The sequence below is a fragment of the Pangasianodon hypophthalmus genome, chromosome 1, assembly GCF_027358585.1.
Source record: "Pangasianodon hypophthalmus isolate fPanHyp1 chromosome 1, fPanHyp1.pri, whole genome shotgun sequence".
NCBI classification, from domain to species: Eukaryota; Metazoa; Chordata; class Actinopteri; order Siluriformes; family Pangasiidae; genus Pangasianodon; species Pangasianodon hypophthalmus.
This window is the reverse complement of record NC_069710.1, coordinates 12,926,436-12,938,769: the sequence shown is the minus strand read 5'-3', so window position 1 is coordinate 12,938,769 and position 12,334 is coordinate 12,926,436. Positions and strand designations below refer to the sequence as shown.

At 41.4% G+C, this 12,334-nt stretch overlaps 1 protein-coding gene across 2 annotated transcripts; it reads right to left on the bottom strand.

Annotated features, from left to right (window-relative positions):
• Positions 1 to 1,069: 1,069 nt before the first annotated feature.
• sphk2 (sphingosine kinase 2) lies at positions 1,070 to 10,508 on the bottom strand. Of its 2 annotated transcripts, none has more exons than XM_026926579.3 (6): positions 8,228 to 10,508; positions 7,979 to 8,128; positions 7,486 to 7,580; positions 7,282 to 7,397; positions 4,548 to 6,342; positions 1,070 to 4,029 (listed from the first exon to the last, which is right to left on the bottom strand). In XM_026926579.3, the coding sequence occupies exons 1-6, from the start codon at positions 8,715 to 8,717 to the stop codon at positions 3,967 to 3,969; spliced, it is 2,709 nt and encodes a 902-aa protein (XP_026782380.3). In that variant the 5' UTR covers positions 8,718 to 10,508; the 3' UTR covers positions 1,070 to 3,966. The 2 variants fall into 2 exon arrangements, with proteins under 2 accessions (XP_026782380.3, XP_053082967.1); XM_053226992.1 differs by lacking the exon at positions 1,070 to 4,029 and adding an exon at positions 4,046 to 4,300.
• Between the last annotated feature and the right edge of the window lie 1,826 nt (positions 10,509 to 12,334).

Sequence of the window (12,334 nt, the reverse complement as noted above, 5' to 3'; positions counted from 1 at the left end):
GACCAAAAAAACTCCTTGGCAGAGCTGATAGTGAGGAGGAAAGGCGTAGAGAAGAGAAGATAACAGAAACAGGACTGTTTACGACGTGTGTGAGTGGCAGATTACCAAACAGCAACACCACCACATAGACCTATAGCATGCAATATATCATATATTATAATTAGATTAGTTAAAATTAACCTAATTAAATAGATTAATTTAATGAGAATTAGTTTAATTCATTTTATTAATTTAAAAATCACTGTACTATTTCACAATGATTTGTTGATTGTTTTCCATGTTCCACTTGCTCCTTATTGTCTACCAGTGCATGTTGCCATGAGATGGCAGATGGAGGACAGGAAGTGAGACTGGGACGTGGGCTTCCGTATTTACAACTCCGTAAAGAGTGTGATAACTAGTAGCATTAGTACAGCTATCCTACAGGAAGTCTGCTGAATCACGGCCATGTTAATGTCACTTCCCCTGGCTGATAATTACCCTGCATTCCTACAGAAGGCAAAAAAAGTACCACCTTTTTTCCCCCAAACTTCCACCGCTTTTGTTTTGGCGCTGGGCCGGAAAGCAGCAGCATTCCTGAGTCAACACTGTGAGATGTAAAAATAGAAGATTTGAGTTTTGGCTCTTGTGGGCCACCATAGTGTAAGCATTTTGACATCAACTCTCTGTCCCAAATGCTAGAACTCATGTATGCCTGATATTCTGAGAAACATATCAACTAGAAACAATGTTAGTATTACTTTCAAGTTTTCATATGCTACCCATAATGCCCTGCAGGTGATTGATGTGTAATAAGTTAGCATGGTTACGTATATCTAGTATCTATCTACTAATTAGCTCATTGTCTAGCAAACCACAATGGTTAAAATGTTTTCTCTCTCTCTCTCTCTCTTTTTTTTTTAGCGATGTGTCATTGATATGACACCATCCTAGCATTTGGAACGCAGCCACAAGCTCTGAAAACAAAGCTGCAACTCAAGCACCACACATTTCGTAGTTAAATTTAATCTTGAAGATAAACAAGACATTTTTATACAGAACTATGAACTGTACATCATATATATATATATATTTTTTTTTATTTAACATTGGCTATTAGTGATAATTACAATTTTAATACAAGCATCTATTAACAAGACATCATAACTGGCATCATGAAACCAAGCAGCAGTTCAATTACTACTGAAGTGTCTTAAGCTGCTCTAAAGCAATGGTCCACCGAATGAAATGAAACACAGCCTAGCGCTAACAACAAGTCCAGGATTCCAGGAGTCCAAGATTTAGCACCCCAAACACACCTGAAATATACAACTTTCCCGCTCACCCCAAATGCAATCAGCCAAGACAAGTTTGCGTCTTTAGTTTAACACTGAAGCTATGAGGAAAATGTAGCTAACAAGAATTGGACATTATGTAGCTAAATCTTGCCTGAGGTCTACAATTTTTGTTCAAAACAGAAATTTATTGTCCAGATTTCTGCTACAATTTCACCTACAAACTTTGGGAGGCAGGGCTTAATATTTTACACAATCTTTTCCATAGAAATTAGATTACGTAGCTTGTTAATATTGTTTGAAACAAGTAGATATAAATCCAGGCATGTGTTGACGAATGAGATGATTGTCCATCAGCTACTTATTAGCTACCCTGGCCTCGTAGCTCCAACGCAAACCTAAACCCTAAAGACACCAAAAATGGCTGACTGACGAAATTTGAGACAAGAGGAACATTGTGTACATTTTCTTTTCATTTAAGTATTCCTTTAATCCGTGTGGTAGGAATTCATAAGCTGTCTACATTAGATGTTGACAAAATTTAAACAATTTAATATTTTTTTTTGCTCAAAATGTCCCTTTCTTTTGTCAGATATTGAAAAATAGAGTAATAAAAAGTCATTTAACGTCTTAAATTTAACTTGTTGGTTTAAATTGAAATGGTTCATTTTTGGGAAAGTGTTTAGTGTTTATTTTTTTATTAAGTCTATCTTTTTAGCTGTATTTTAGCTTTAAAACTATGTAAGCATTTTCCTCTTATTAAGGGCTTTTTAAAACTATTTAAACATTTTCTCATAAGCATAAATCTTTGCAAAATGCATTAATAAAATGAATAAATTAAATGAGTGACTAAATGTTTCACAATTAGCACAATTTTGAATGCTTGGGTAGATTTCAAATTTGTTTAAAAAAAATTAAATTAAAATTTAGCAATTGTGCAACTTGCATTACCTCACACGAACATCAGCATTGCATGCTTTTGCTTAAACAATCAGGCAAATGCACTATTAAAGATAATTATATCAGAATAAACACCATTAAATGGCTGTATCCTATAACAACTAGGCATGTGCTGATTATCAAAGGTTACGATATTATCATGATATAGTATTTAAAAATATTGCTAAAAGCAACAATTTTTTTCAGATGTTTTATTCGTCTAGTGAGCAAAATTATAAGATTGCCTTGTCTGATAAGGACACTTTCAAATTTGTCCAAAATAAGGGCCTTTATAAGACCGCTGTCATTATGCTGCCTGTTGAATTACATACACTTTATAGCTCCCTATTAAATTAAATAATGATTAAATAATGTAGTGCCCTATATAAGAGCCAAGTGTCCTTGCTAACAGGGTGCATTTTACAATATATCGTGATAGACCGTACGACTGATTATTGGCACATGCCTGTTAGTGAGCTACACTCACCTAAAACCCCAGACTATGCTTGATCATAGGCTACCTAAGATGTCATTTATTATGCACATTTATCTATGGTCCTTGTTAATGAAAATTACTAAAAGGCTTAGACGGATCTTAACTAAGGTTGCGATCTTAAAGTATCACGTGGAGAAGTTGGAAGATTACCAACTGGAACATTTCTGCCCTTGCAAATGTCAGTTGAAGGATTCTGTGTGGCATACAAATTGCTGCCAAATGGGATTGGTGATTACCCATCCCTAAATAGGGTGTGGCTGTGGCAGAGCTTAAAAGGGCCAACTAATTCTGCAAGGTAAAAGGTGTAGTGCAGGAGGGGCTTGGTAGGTTAGGACCTGGTCCAAAATTTGGCAGCAAGAAGACAGGCATCAAGGAAAGGCAGAGAAAGGAAGTGGAGCTGCGGCATACCTTCTGCAACGAAAAAATGGAGGAGGCACTTGGTAGATTGGGATGCAGCCCCAAATGGGGCAGGGAGGAAAGATGGGGTAAAACAAGGAGACAGGGCTTAAAAGGGACAATGAGATCGCAAAGCTTGGCTGACTGGTGCATGGCCCTAATTTGGAGAAGCTAGGAGCAGCTGGGAAATAAGGAATGTGAGTTTTGGCAGTCTGGGCAGTGGCATTAAATTGTATGAAGTAGATGATGAGGAAGAGGAATCAGGAAAAGAGAAAGTGGGTGAAGTTTAAAGAGGTGGTGAAGTTTGGCAAATTGGAACAAGCCCCCATACTGATTGCAGAGGAAGCAGAACTTGGGGAAAGTGAGGAACTTGGCCAATTGATGTTGTGGCCATCAAAAAAAATTTGCAAGGAAAAAAGGGAATAATCAAGAGAAAAGAGAGGGGGAAAGCAGGATGTGGTGTCTGCAGCCTGGGATGTGCCTAAAAAGTTAGGCATCTCCATCTCTTTGTGTGTAATAAGGCAGGAAAACTTCATCATCTACTCAAACAGAAAACTGGAAACTGAAGTGCTCAAGCTCACTTGTAAAGAAATTCCCTCATTCTTTTTCATCTATTTTTACCAGTTGTTATTGTTTCCACATGTAGCTTAGTGTCCAGTTATCATCTCCTTATTAAACTCACTGGTGATCCAGTAGTCCCTTTTAAATAAATCCCATTAAAAGCTATTGCTTTTATTGCAGCTGCTGGCTATATTTATTCCTCAGTGTCTCTGTCGCTCTCTCGCTATCTCTCTCTCAAAAGGGGACAGCATAGTTATTATGCAATGCAGAGTGTGTAAAATAATCCGCCCACGTTTCAGGTCAGAATCTAGTGATCTTCACTCCTGAGTCTCCCACAATGACGCGAGCCATGGATGGATGGATCTGAAAGAAAAGTTCACAAGAATCGAAATTAATAACTAATAACACCACAAATTCTTTTTCATCTGCTGGGTTTGGGGGATGTCCAACATTACTTCAACATTACAGTGTCAAAATAGTACCCCACCAGTGGGATGGATGTCCAGTTTTGTTGCATTAGTATGTGGTTTGGGAGGCAGCCTCAGGTAGTGGTCGAAATAGAAGGTACCATAGTTGCTGTGCTATTTTGACAATGCACTATTTAGCAGTATGAGATTCAGGACACAACCCATGTCTGTGGGTGACAGATGTGTTGTGGATAATTAGAAGACATAATGGGACGTGCACAAAAGTATGTGGACACCTGACCATCACACCCAAAGGTGCTTGTTGACCATCCCATTCCAAAGCTGGTCCCCACTTTGCTGCTATAACAGCCTCCACTCCTCTTGGAAGGCTTTCCACGTGTCCACATACTTTTGGCCATACAGTGTATATTAATGTATTTGGAATGAAAGATGTAGTGATTAGTCACTCTGTACCTGTGCCTGCAGGGGTCCATAGGGCACAAGTTCTCCATCCACAGTTAGCGTCCCCCGTGGCGAAAGGGGCTGCAGCCGAAACGCTCGAGCGGAAACATGGCTCACATAAGGTGACGTTAGAGAAAGATGGGTGCCTCTTTCCATCGCCAGGAACAGGCGGAGAAGCGTTGCCCGGGAGATCCCGGCCCTCACAAATGTCAGGTGAATGAGTCCATCATCAAATTGTGCATGCGGAGCTGCTAACAAATCAGCGCCCAAATGGGACTGGTAGATAGCAAGTACTAGAACAAAGTCGCCTTCAATAGTCACCCAATCTCGAGTAGGCAGCGGCTGATCAAGGGGGGGCAAGAGGTTGTCTTGAGGGGGTGGATCTACAGGGGAGGTAACGGGGGGGCGGGGCTTAAGAAGCCCAGCAGGTTGGACCAGTTCAAAGGGGAAGGAGGATGAGGAGGTTGAGCTTGGCAGGCAGGTATGTGGGCCTATATTGGATGGTGATGAAGGAGGGGTTGGGGAAAGAGACAAAGAAAGCGAAGGGAATTTGGGTGGTAAGGAGTTAGAATTGGACTGCTGGAGGAGGGAAAGAGGGCGGGGCTTAGACACACTCGGTTTCTGGTTCTTGTTCTGGTCCACTGAGGTTTTGGGTTTAGAGAGGGAAAACCGTGAACGACGAAACGGTGAGGAAATGGTCAGCGCTCGCTCTCGTGTAGGGTCCGCTGGAAACGCACCATGATGGAAAAAAGTCCCGTTCAGGTCTTCATCTACCCTCTCATATGCTGGCGTTTCTACTTCTTGTTCGGAATCTGCTCCGATTGGCCGGCTAAAGAAGGCAGTAGCAATCTGGCTGGATGGGGCGGAGTTTTTACGAAGCACCTTCCGTTGGTCTGGGTTTGAATATGCCTCCACTTCCTCCTCTCTTCCTTCATCTGCACTATATTCTTCTCTCAAATCCCTTGCTCCATCCATGCCATTCCATCTCTCTTCCTCTCCTTCATTTGCAGAAATTTTCTCATTCCTCTCAGACTCCTGTCTTTCGCTTGACTCCATACTAGACCCAGATGTGCCCTCCATCCTCTCCTCCACCTCTTCTCCTTCATCTACATCATATCCCTCTTCTGTTATATTTCTTGTACTGTCATCTTCTTCCTCCTCCTCGTTAGACTCCAGTCTTCCATTTGACTCTGCACTAGACCCAGATGTTCCCTCCATCCTCTCCTCCGCCTCCATCTCTCTCTCTCGATCCTCAGCAAGACTGCTCGCCCTCACCACTCCTCCCCCTCTCGCTCTCCCTCTTCTCCTCTGCCTCTCCCTGTCTCTCTCTTCCCTCTCCCTCTCTCTATCCCCCTTTTGGAGGCTCCTCTGTTCGCTGAGGCCCATATCAGAGCAGGTGCGATGGATTGGCATTCTACAGTATCCTTCAAGTCCTTCAGTGATGCTGCGGGAAAGGGGTCGATGTGGAGTCTGCAACGGCACTTCCGGGGTTGAATTTGCCCCTCCGGGGGGCAAATAGGACAAGCGACCCTTATAGGAGCGCAGAGATGCTAAACGCACCAGTGTGCCTAGCGTGAAGCGAGCAGAACCAAGCCCTCTGTAACGCTCACTCTCAATGTCCACGTCTGAAACAAAGCCCCAGGCTACAGACAGGAAAGAGAATAATCTCTTGGGTGATGAAGGTCGTCCATTCTGATTGGATGACGAGCTAGTCGTCACGGACACCAGGTCCATGGGTCGGACTCCACCCCGGCAAAGCAGGAAGCAGCAGTTGATGAGAAGGGGTTCGCGAAGGCACATGTCATATCTGAGAGAGAGAGACCAAGAGAGTGTAACTGAGGCCAGCTGACTTACAGATAACATCAGGGGAGTCAGTACAAGTACTGGTAACAACAGGTGAGCTAGTACAGGTACACATAATAGTTGAGCTAGTGCAGGTAATATCATGTGAGCTAGTACAAATACACATAATAGTTGAGCTAGTACTGGTAATATCAGGTGAGCTAGTACAGGTACACATAATAGGCGAGCTATTACAGGAGCAAATAATATCAGATGAGTCAGTACAGATAATATCAGATGAGTAGTATAGATACACAATATCAAGGGAGTTAGTAAAAGTACACATAACATGAGTTGAGGTAGTATAGGTACATATAATATTAGGTGAGTTAGTAAAGGCGCATATAATATCAGGTGAGTTAGTATAGGTGCATATAATATCAGGTGAGTTAGTAAAGGAGCATATAATATCAGGTGAGTTAGTATAGGCGCATAAAATATCAGGTGTGTTAGTGAGTTGATATCAAATGAGGTACAAGTGAAACCACATAATGGGATTAGGTAAGGTCAGATGAGTTTTTCCAGGTTTGGGGCGGGTGAGATACTAGGGGTAAAGGTAAGGACAGTTAGGTTGACACAGGTGGAGGTAAGGTTAAGGAGATCGGGTAGTACACGTAGAGGTAAAGTTAAGGCTAGGTCGGGTACTACAGGTAGAGGTAAGGTTAAGGCTAGATCGGGTACTACAGGTAGAGGTAAGACCAGCTGAGTTACTTGAGATAAAGTTAAGGCTGGGTAGTGTCCTACAGGCAGTGGCAAGGCCAGCTGAGTTAGCACAGATAATGTTAATGCCAGGTAGATTACTTTAGGTAGAGGTACGGCCAGGTGAGGCAAAGGTAAGGACAGAGGCAAAGGTAAGGACAGGTCAGTTATTACAGGTAGAGGTAAGGTCAGGTTAGTGTTTTACCCTGCATAGTGGTTAACGGAGCCAGCGAGCGCGTTGCCAGAGCCACATGGTAAAATTCCCACTGGAGTTTTAATTGCTTGTTCCCAGTCTGGCCTGTCCATGAGGCCATTAATAACCTATACAGAGCAAAAGACAAAACACACATCAGTGATGTCACAGGTTTCATTTAAAAACCATTAACAAGTGTAGATGCGTGAACAAGACCTCATGCAGCAGTCCATCTCCAGAGACGATGACGATGCCGTCCCACTCATGCAGAGAAATCTCTCTGATCAGCTCACGGGCATGATTCTGCCGTTCTAATGTGCAACACAACACAAATACGAAATAAAAATGAAAAATAATATCACGACCAACGTAATAATGCATTAATAAAAAATAATTTATTTCCATAATTTATTATGGAAACTTCTTATATATATATATATATATATATATATATAAAATAAAAAACAAATAAATAAAATGTAAGATATTACAATTATAAAATTAATCAAATTAAAAAAAAAATTCTATTAAAAATGTGAGAAAATAATAAATAATTTAAATAGTGAAATTCTATACTTACATAAAACAATGAGATTTTATACTTACATAAAACAATGAGATTTTATACTTACATAAAACACATAAGAAAGTCATATAATCATTTAAATATTAAAAAAACAAACAAAAAAAAAAAACAAAACAGGTGTACCTGTCTGTATGAGGTTGTAGCTGATATTGGCTTCACTGATCATCGGTAAAATGTGTGTCTGACACCACTGCATTGCCAACCCCCGCCCACTGAATGGATTGACCAATAGCAGCAGGCGACGTGGGCGGGGCAACAAGCTTTTGTTGAATTCTAGAAAAGGTGCAAAAATCGGGCAAAATGCTCGATGAGCATGCTTTATGAAGCACTTTGTGATTCAAGGCCCAAACACACACACACACACACACACACCTGTGTATACGCTGACATCGATCCCTCTCAGCAGGCACTGCACAGCTGTGTTCCATTTCTCCGCCTCCGCTCTGGTTTCAGCCAGGTAAGAACGCACTTGCCTGCGTTTAGCCACACCCCTGCGCCGCCTTCCCATTGGGTACCAATAGAGCACCAATAGCGGCGGGGCAGGTGCCCGGGGGCAGTTACACCCCGCCAGTTCAGAGAGAGGCAGCAGGACTTGGGCTTCCTTCCCAGGTCGGGGACAAATCCTCTGCACGTGAATATGAGTGAGGGTCAGAGTGAGTGAGTAAGTGCACGATGAAGGGCTTGAGGGTGATGAAATGGTGCCTGCAGGGCTGCTCAGGCCACTGTCTGCGCCGCTGCTGCTCCCTCCTGAGCTCCCCCCGGAGCTCCCGCCCATGCCCCAGTCCGTGAACTGGCCGTACAGCAGAGCATCCTGTGTCAAGAAAGAGTTCGGGGACGGACTGCGAGGACTCGGAGAGCGCATTCTGACAGCCGTCTCTCGTCGGCAAATATTACTTTATCATGCACAGTGTGGTGCTGCGCAATCCATCTTGAGAAAACACCGTTTTGTAATCGTTTGAGCTGACTGGCTGATATGAGCAGAGGAAACTGAAAATCCAAAGTAGACTTTGAAAAAGTTCGTTCTCTGAAACCGTCCTTGTTTTCAAGCTGAAATGAAAAACCAGTTTTTGGATTTTGGGTGAAGAAACCTTTGTATAACCTTAAAGCAAAATGGCTTTAGAAGCTCCTTTTATCAATTTTCGTCAGAGCACTCCAGAAAATAGCTGTAACTGCTATATCTGGAGTAAAATTTCAACTTTTTGCTTCTCCTTTCAGAATCTCAGTCTCTGATGAACCTGTTTTTCTTTCCAGGATTTCACGAACACGGGGACTCAGAAGCGAGCTCTTTTTTTCCTGTTTGTTTGTTTGTTTCAGGGTTCACATTAGCTACAGAGTCTTTTTTATCATGCAGAAAATTTCATTCTCTGATTCTGCCTTCACATATACAGTTTATGGCCACAGGCGTAGGTATAGTAAACAGAATTGCGTAAATATTGCGTTTCACAAGCTTGTTCTGTGAATCCACTTTGGTTTTCAAGCTCTTCAAGGGATTCAGCAGGTTTTTATATCACAGAACCAACATCAGCACTAACGTTCGCCAACGCTTGGATGGAAGATCGTGCAGAAAATGTGCTTCAGAGGTTAATTTACTTTCGTTAGCCAACGCATGGACGGAAAAATTAAAGTTTGGAGGTATAAATATAGTAAACAGTTTTTCAGAAGCTCGTGCTGTCAGTTTTCTTTTGTTAAAGCATAAGTCAGGAGACAAAACAGTGAGAATGTAGAGATTTAACTTTTAAATCCCTAATTGCTATGACTTCAGAAATTTACCTGCCTTCACTAACAGCGAGTCTGGCTGGAGCAGCAGATGTAGTAAATAAGGAGTCAGTGCCTGTGGTAAGGTTGTTACAAATCTTGTGCGAGTCACACAAAAAATGTTCCTCATTAGAGTTTCAGATGCACATTTTTTGTAGCGTTTGGACAGAAAAGCAATCCCAGACAGCAGTTGTAGTCAGTGGACGAGTTTTTTTTTTTTTGTGTGTGTGTCTAGATTAAAAAGCTCAACGTCAGCAGGTAGACTGATCTCTGATTGCACTTACTTATTGCCTGAAGCAAAAATACTGACATCTGTTCAGAGAGAAATTACATAAAAAAATAAAATAAAAAAGATGCCGTCCTCCGGGCCTCACCCGCTCAGTGTACATGAACGAAAAGAAATAAAAGCGCTAAGTAATGATGTAGTAAACACTAATAAATAAGTGTCTGGCATTATAAATAATAAAATTCCATTGCTGGGTTATACACGTGATTAAAAAAAAAAAAAACAATAATAATTAAAAAGTCTTGTTAGTGTTGGAGAAAAAGAGTGCTGATATCTTGAGGTAAGGAGGTGTACAAACGTAAACGATACACGGATTAAATGATTTTTAAGGCAACAAAAATAATTTATAAAATGTCCACAGATATAGATGGATGAGACGGAAATGCAAAGAGTTCAGGTAAATTTGCTCGTCTTATCTGACAACGATGTCACTTCCTGTTTCAGATTGGAGATCCCATGTCACATCGCCAAATACAGAGGCGACGCAAAGTCCGACATCCATCTTTCCGTTAACGTGTAAACACACTCGGAGCAGTGCAGAGCCAGAGTAGAGGGGGTAGTGATGTCACCAGGTTACATCATCGGGTTTCGTATCTGTCTGACGGCCCAGAATTCCCTGCAAACACACACAGAGGAATATCACTATATAGTATACAGTATATTTAAGTATATCTCTAGTACTGTGCTGATTCCTGTTCTTGGTGTACAGAAGTGGAAGGTGGAACTTGATGTGGTCTTCTGCTGTTTGTTGCCTCAGGTTTTGATGTGATGAGATGCTTTTCAGCACACCATGTATGTAAAGAGTGGTTATTTGAGTTACTATAACCTTCTTGCCAGCTCAAAGCAGTCTGGCCGTTCTCTTCTGACCCTCTCTCATCAACAAAACACATGTTTTTTGTTTTTCGCACCACAGTGTCATGGTGTGAAAATCTCTGAGCTACTCAAACCAGCCTGGCACCAACAATTAACTGAAGAAATGATGTGACATCACAGAATTAACAATGTAATTCAATGTTAATAATCTTATTCTCTCAACAATCTGATCACTTGTGCTCTTCCCCCGTGACCTGGTACATGCTGATGCAGCAAATATTGACCTTTGACCTACTAATGAATTTGCGAAACAGACTTATCAGTCAGCAGACGTACAACGTGTATAAAAATGCTGAATCAGCGATATAGCAGTGAACACAATACTTCTGCAGATGGGGTGTGTGTGTTAACCATGGAATGAGACTCTGTGTGTGTGTGTGTGCGGTGAGGTTGCGGTCTAAATACAAAGTTCATTGTTCTACAGGACTGTAAGCAGAAGTGCAAGTTGGGTGAAAAGTGAGACACACATGACTCTGACTAATGACCGCTGACGCATGACATCACACTTCACACTCCTGTCTGATTTATTACATACTACACATTCATTATTATCGCATTATTTGTTACGAGGTCAAAATTCAAAATGTCAAAATTCCTTGCACAAATTCCATTAGCAGTTTAATTAGTTAAAACGTTTAGCTAGTACTCACATTCATTTGAATATTAATGAGCATATCTCTGATTTAAATATACATCCGCCATCTTCAACTCATCTTCACACAAGTCTTTTTTTTCTCTCTCCAAATGACTTCCTTTTCACTACATACTGTGTAACATAATGGTGTTGTAGAATTTACGCAAAATAGTTACATGTGGTTGTTAAATTCTCCATTCTGATTGGTTGGAAGGTGTTTACTATAACGCAATTATTGACCTTTGACCTACTAATGAATTTGAACACACTTATCAGTCAGCAGACGTACGTGTATAAAAATGCTGAATCAGCGATATAGCAATGAACACAATATTTCTGCAGACGGGGCGTGTGTGTGTTAACCATGGAATGAGACTCTGTGTGTGTGTGTGTGTGTTTGGTGAGGTTGCGGTCTTTACTCTTTCTGAGAGTAAAGACATACACAGGGATTTGAATAGCAGATGCACCATATCAATGATATGGTGACATTTTCTGTTGTTTAAGGTTTCTGGAAGGAGTCTCCAGTGTCAGCACTTTGTAACAGTAATAGGTCCATCGTCAGGACAGTAGGCTTGCAAATTAGAACACAGCCACAAATGCACAAACATAACGCAGTGTTACGAGTGTATTGTGTGACAGATTATTGACGCAAAATGAAAAACAAAGGACACGTTCCTCAAAGTGCCCTTCTGTGGCCTCATTTCATTTATCTGTTTGCAAGGTGTTTAGACTAAATCAATCATTGGCAGATCTCCAGATCAGTTTAAAAGACCAGCGCCAAGAGAGAGAAAGAGTGTGTTTGTGTGTGTGTGTGTATTGTTACACTTCATCTCATTGTAATACTGGGTGGAGGGTTTAGGACACGACCCTGACTTTCTCCAAGAGCCCACAAAGGACGCATTCTTCCTCACTTTCTCTTACACAGGTATTA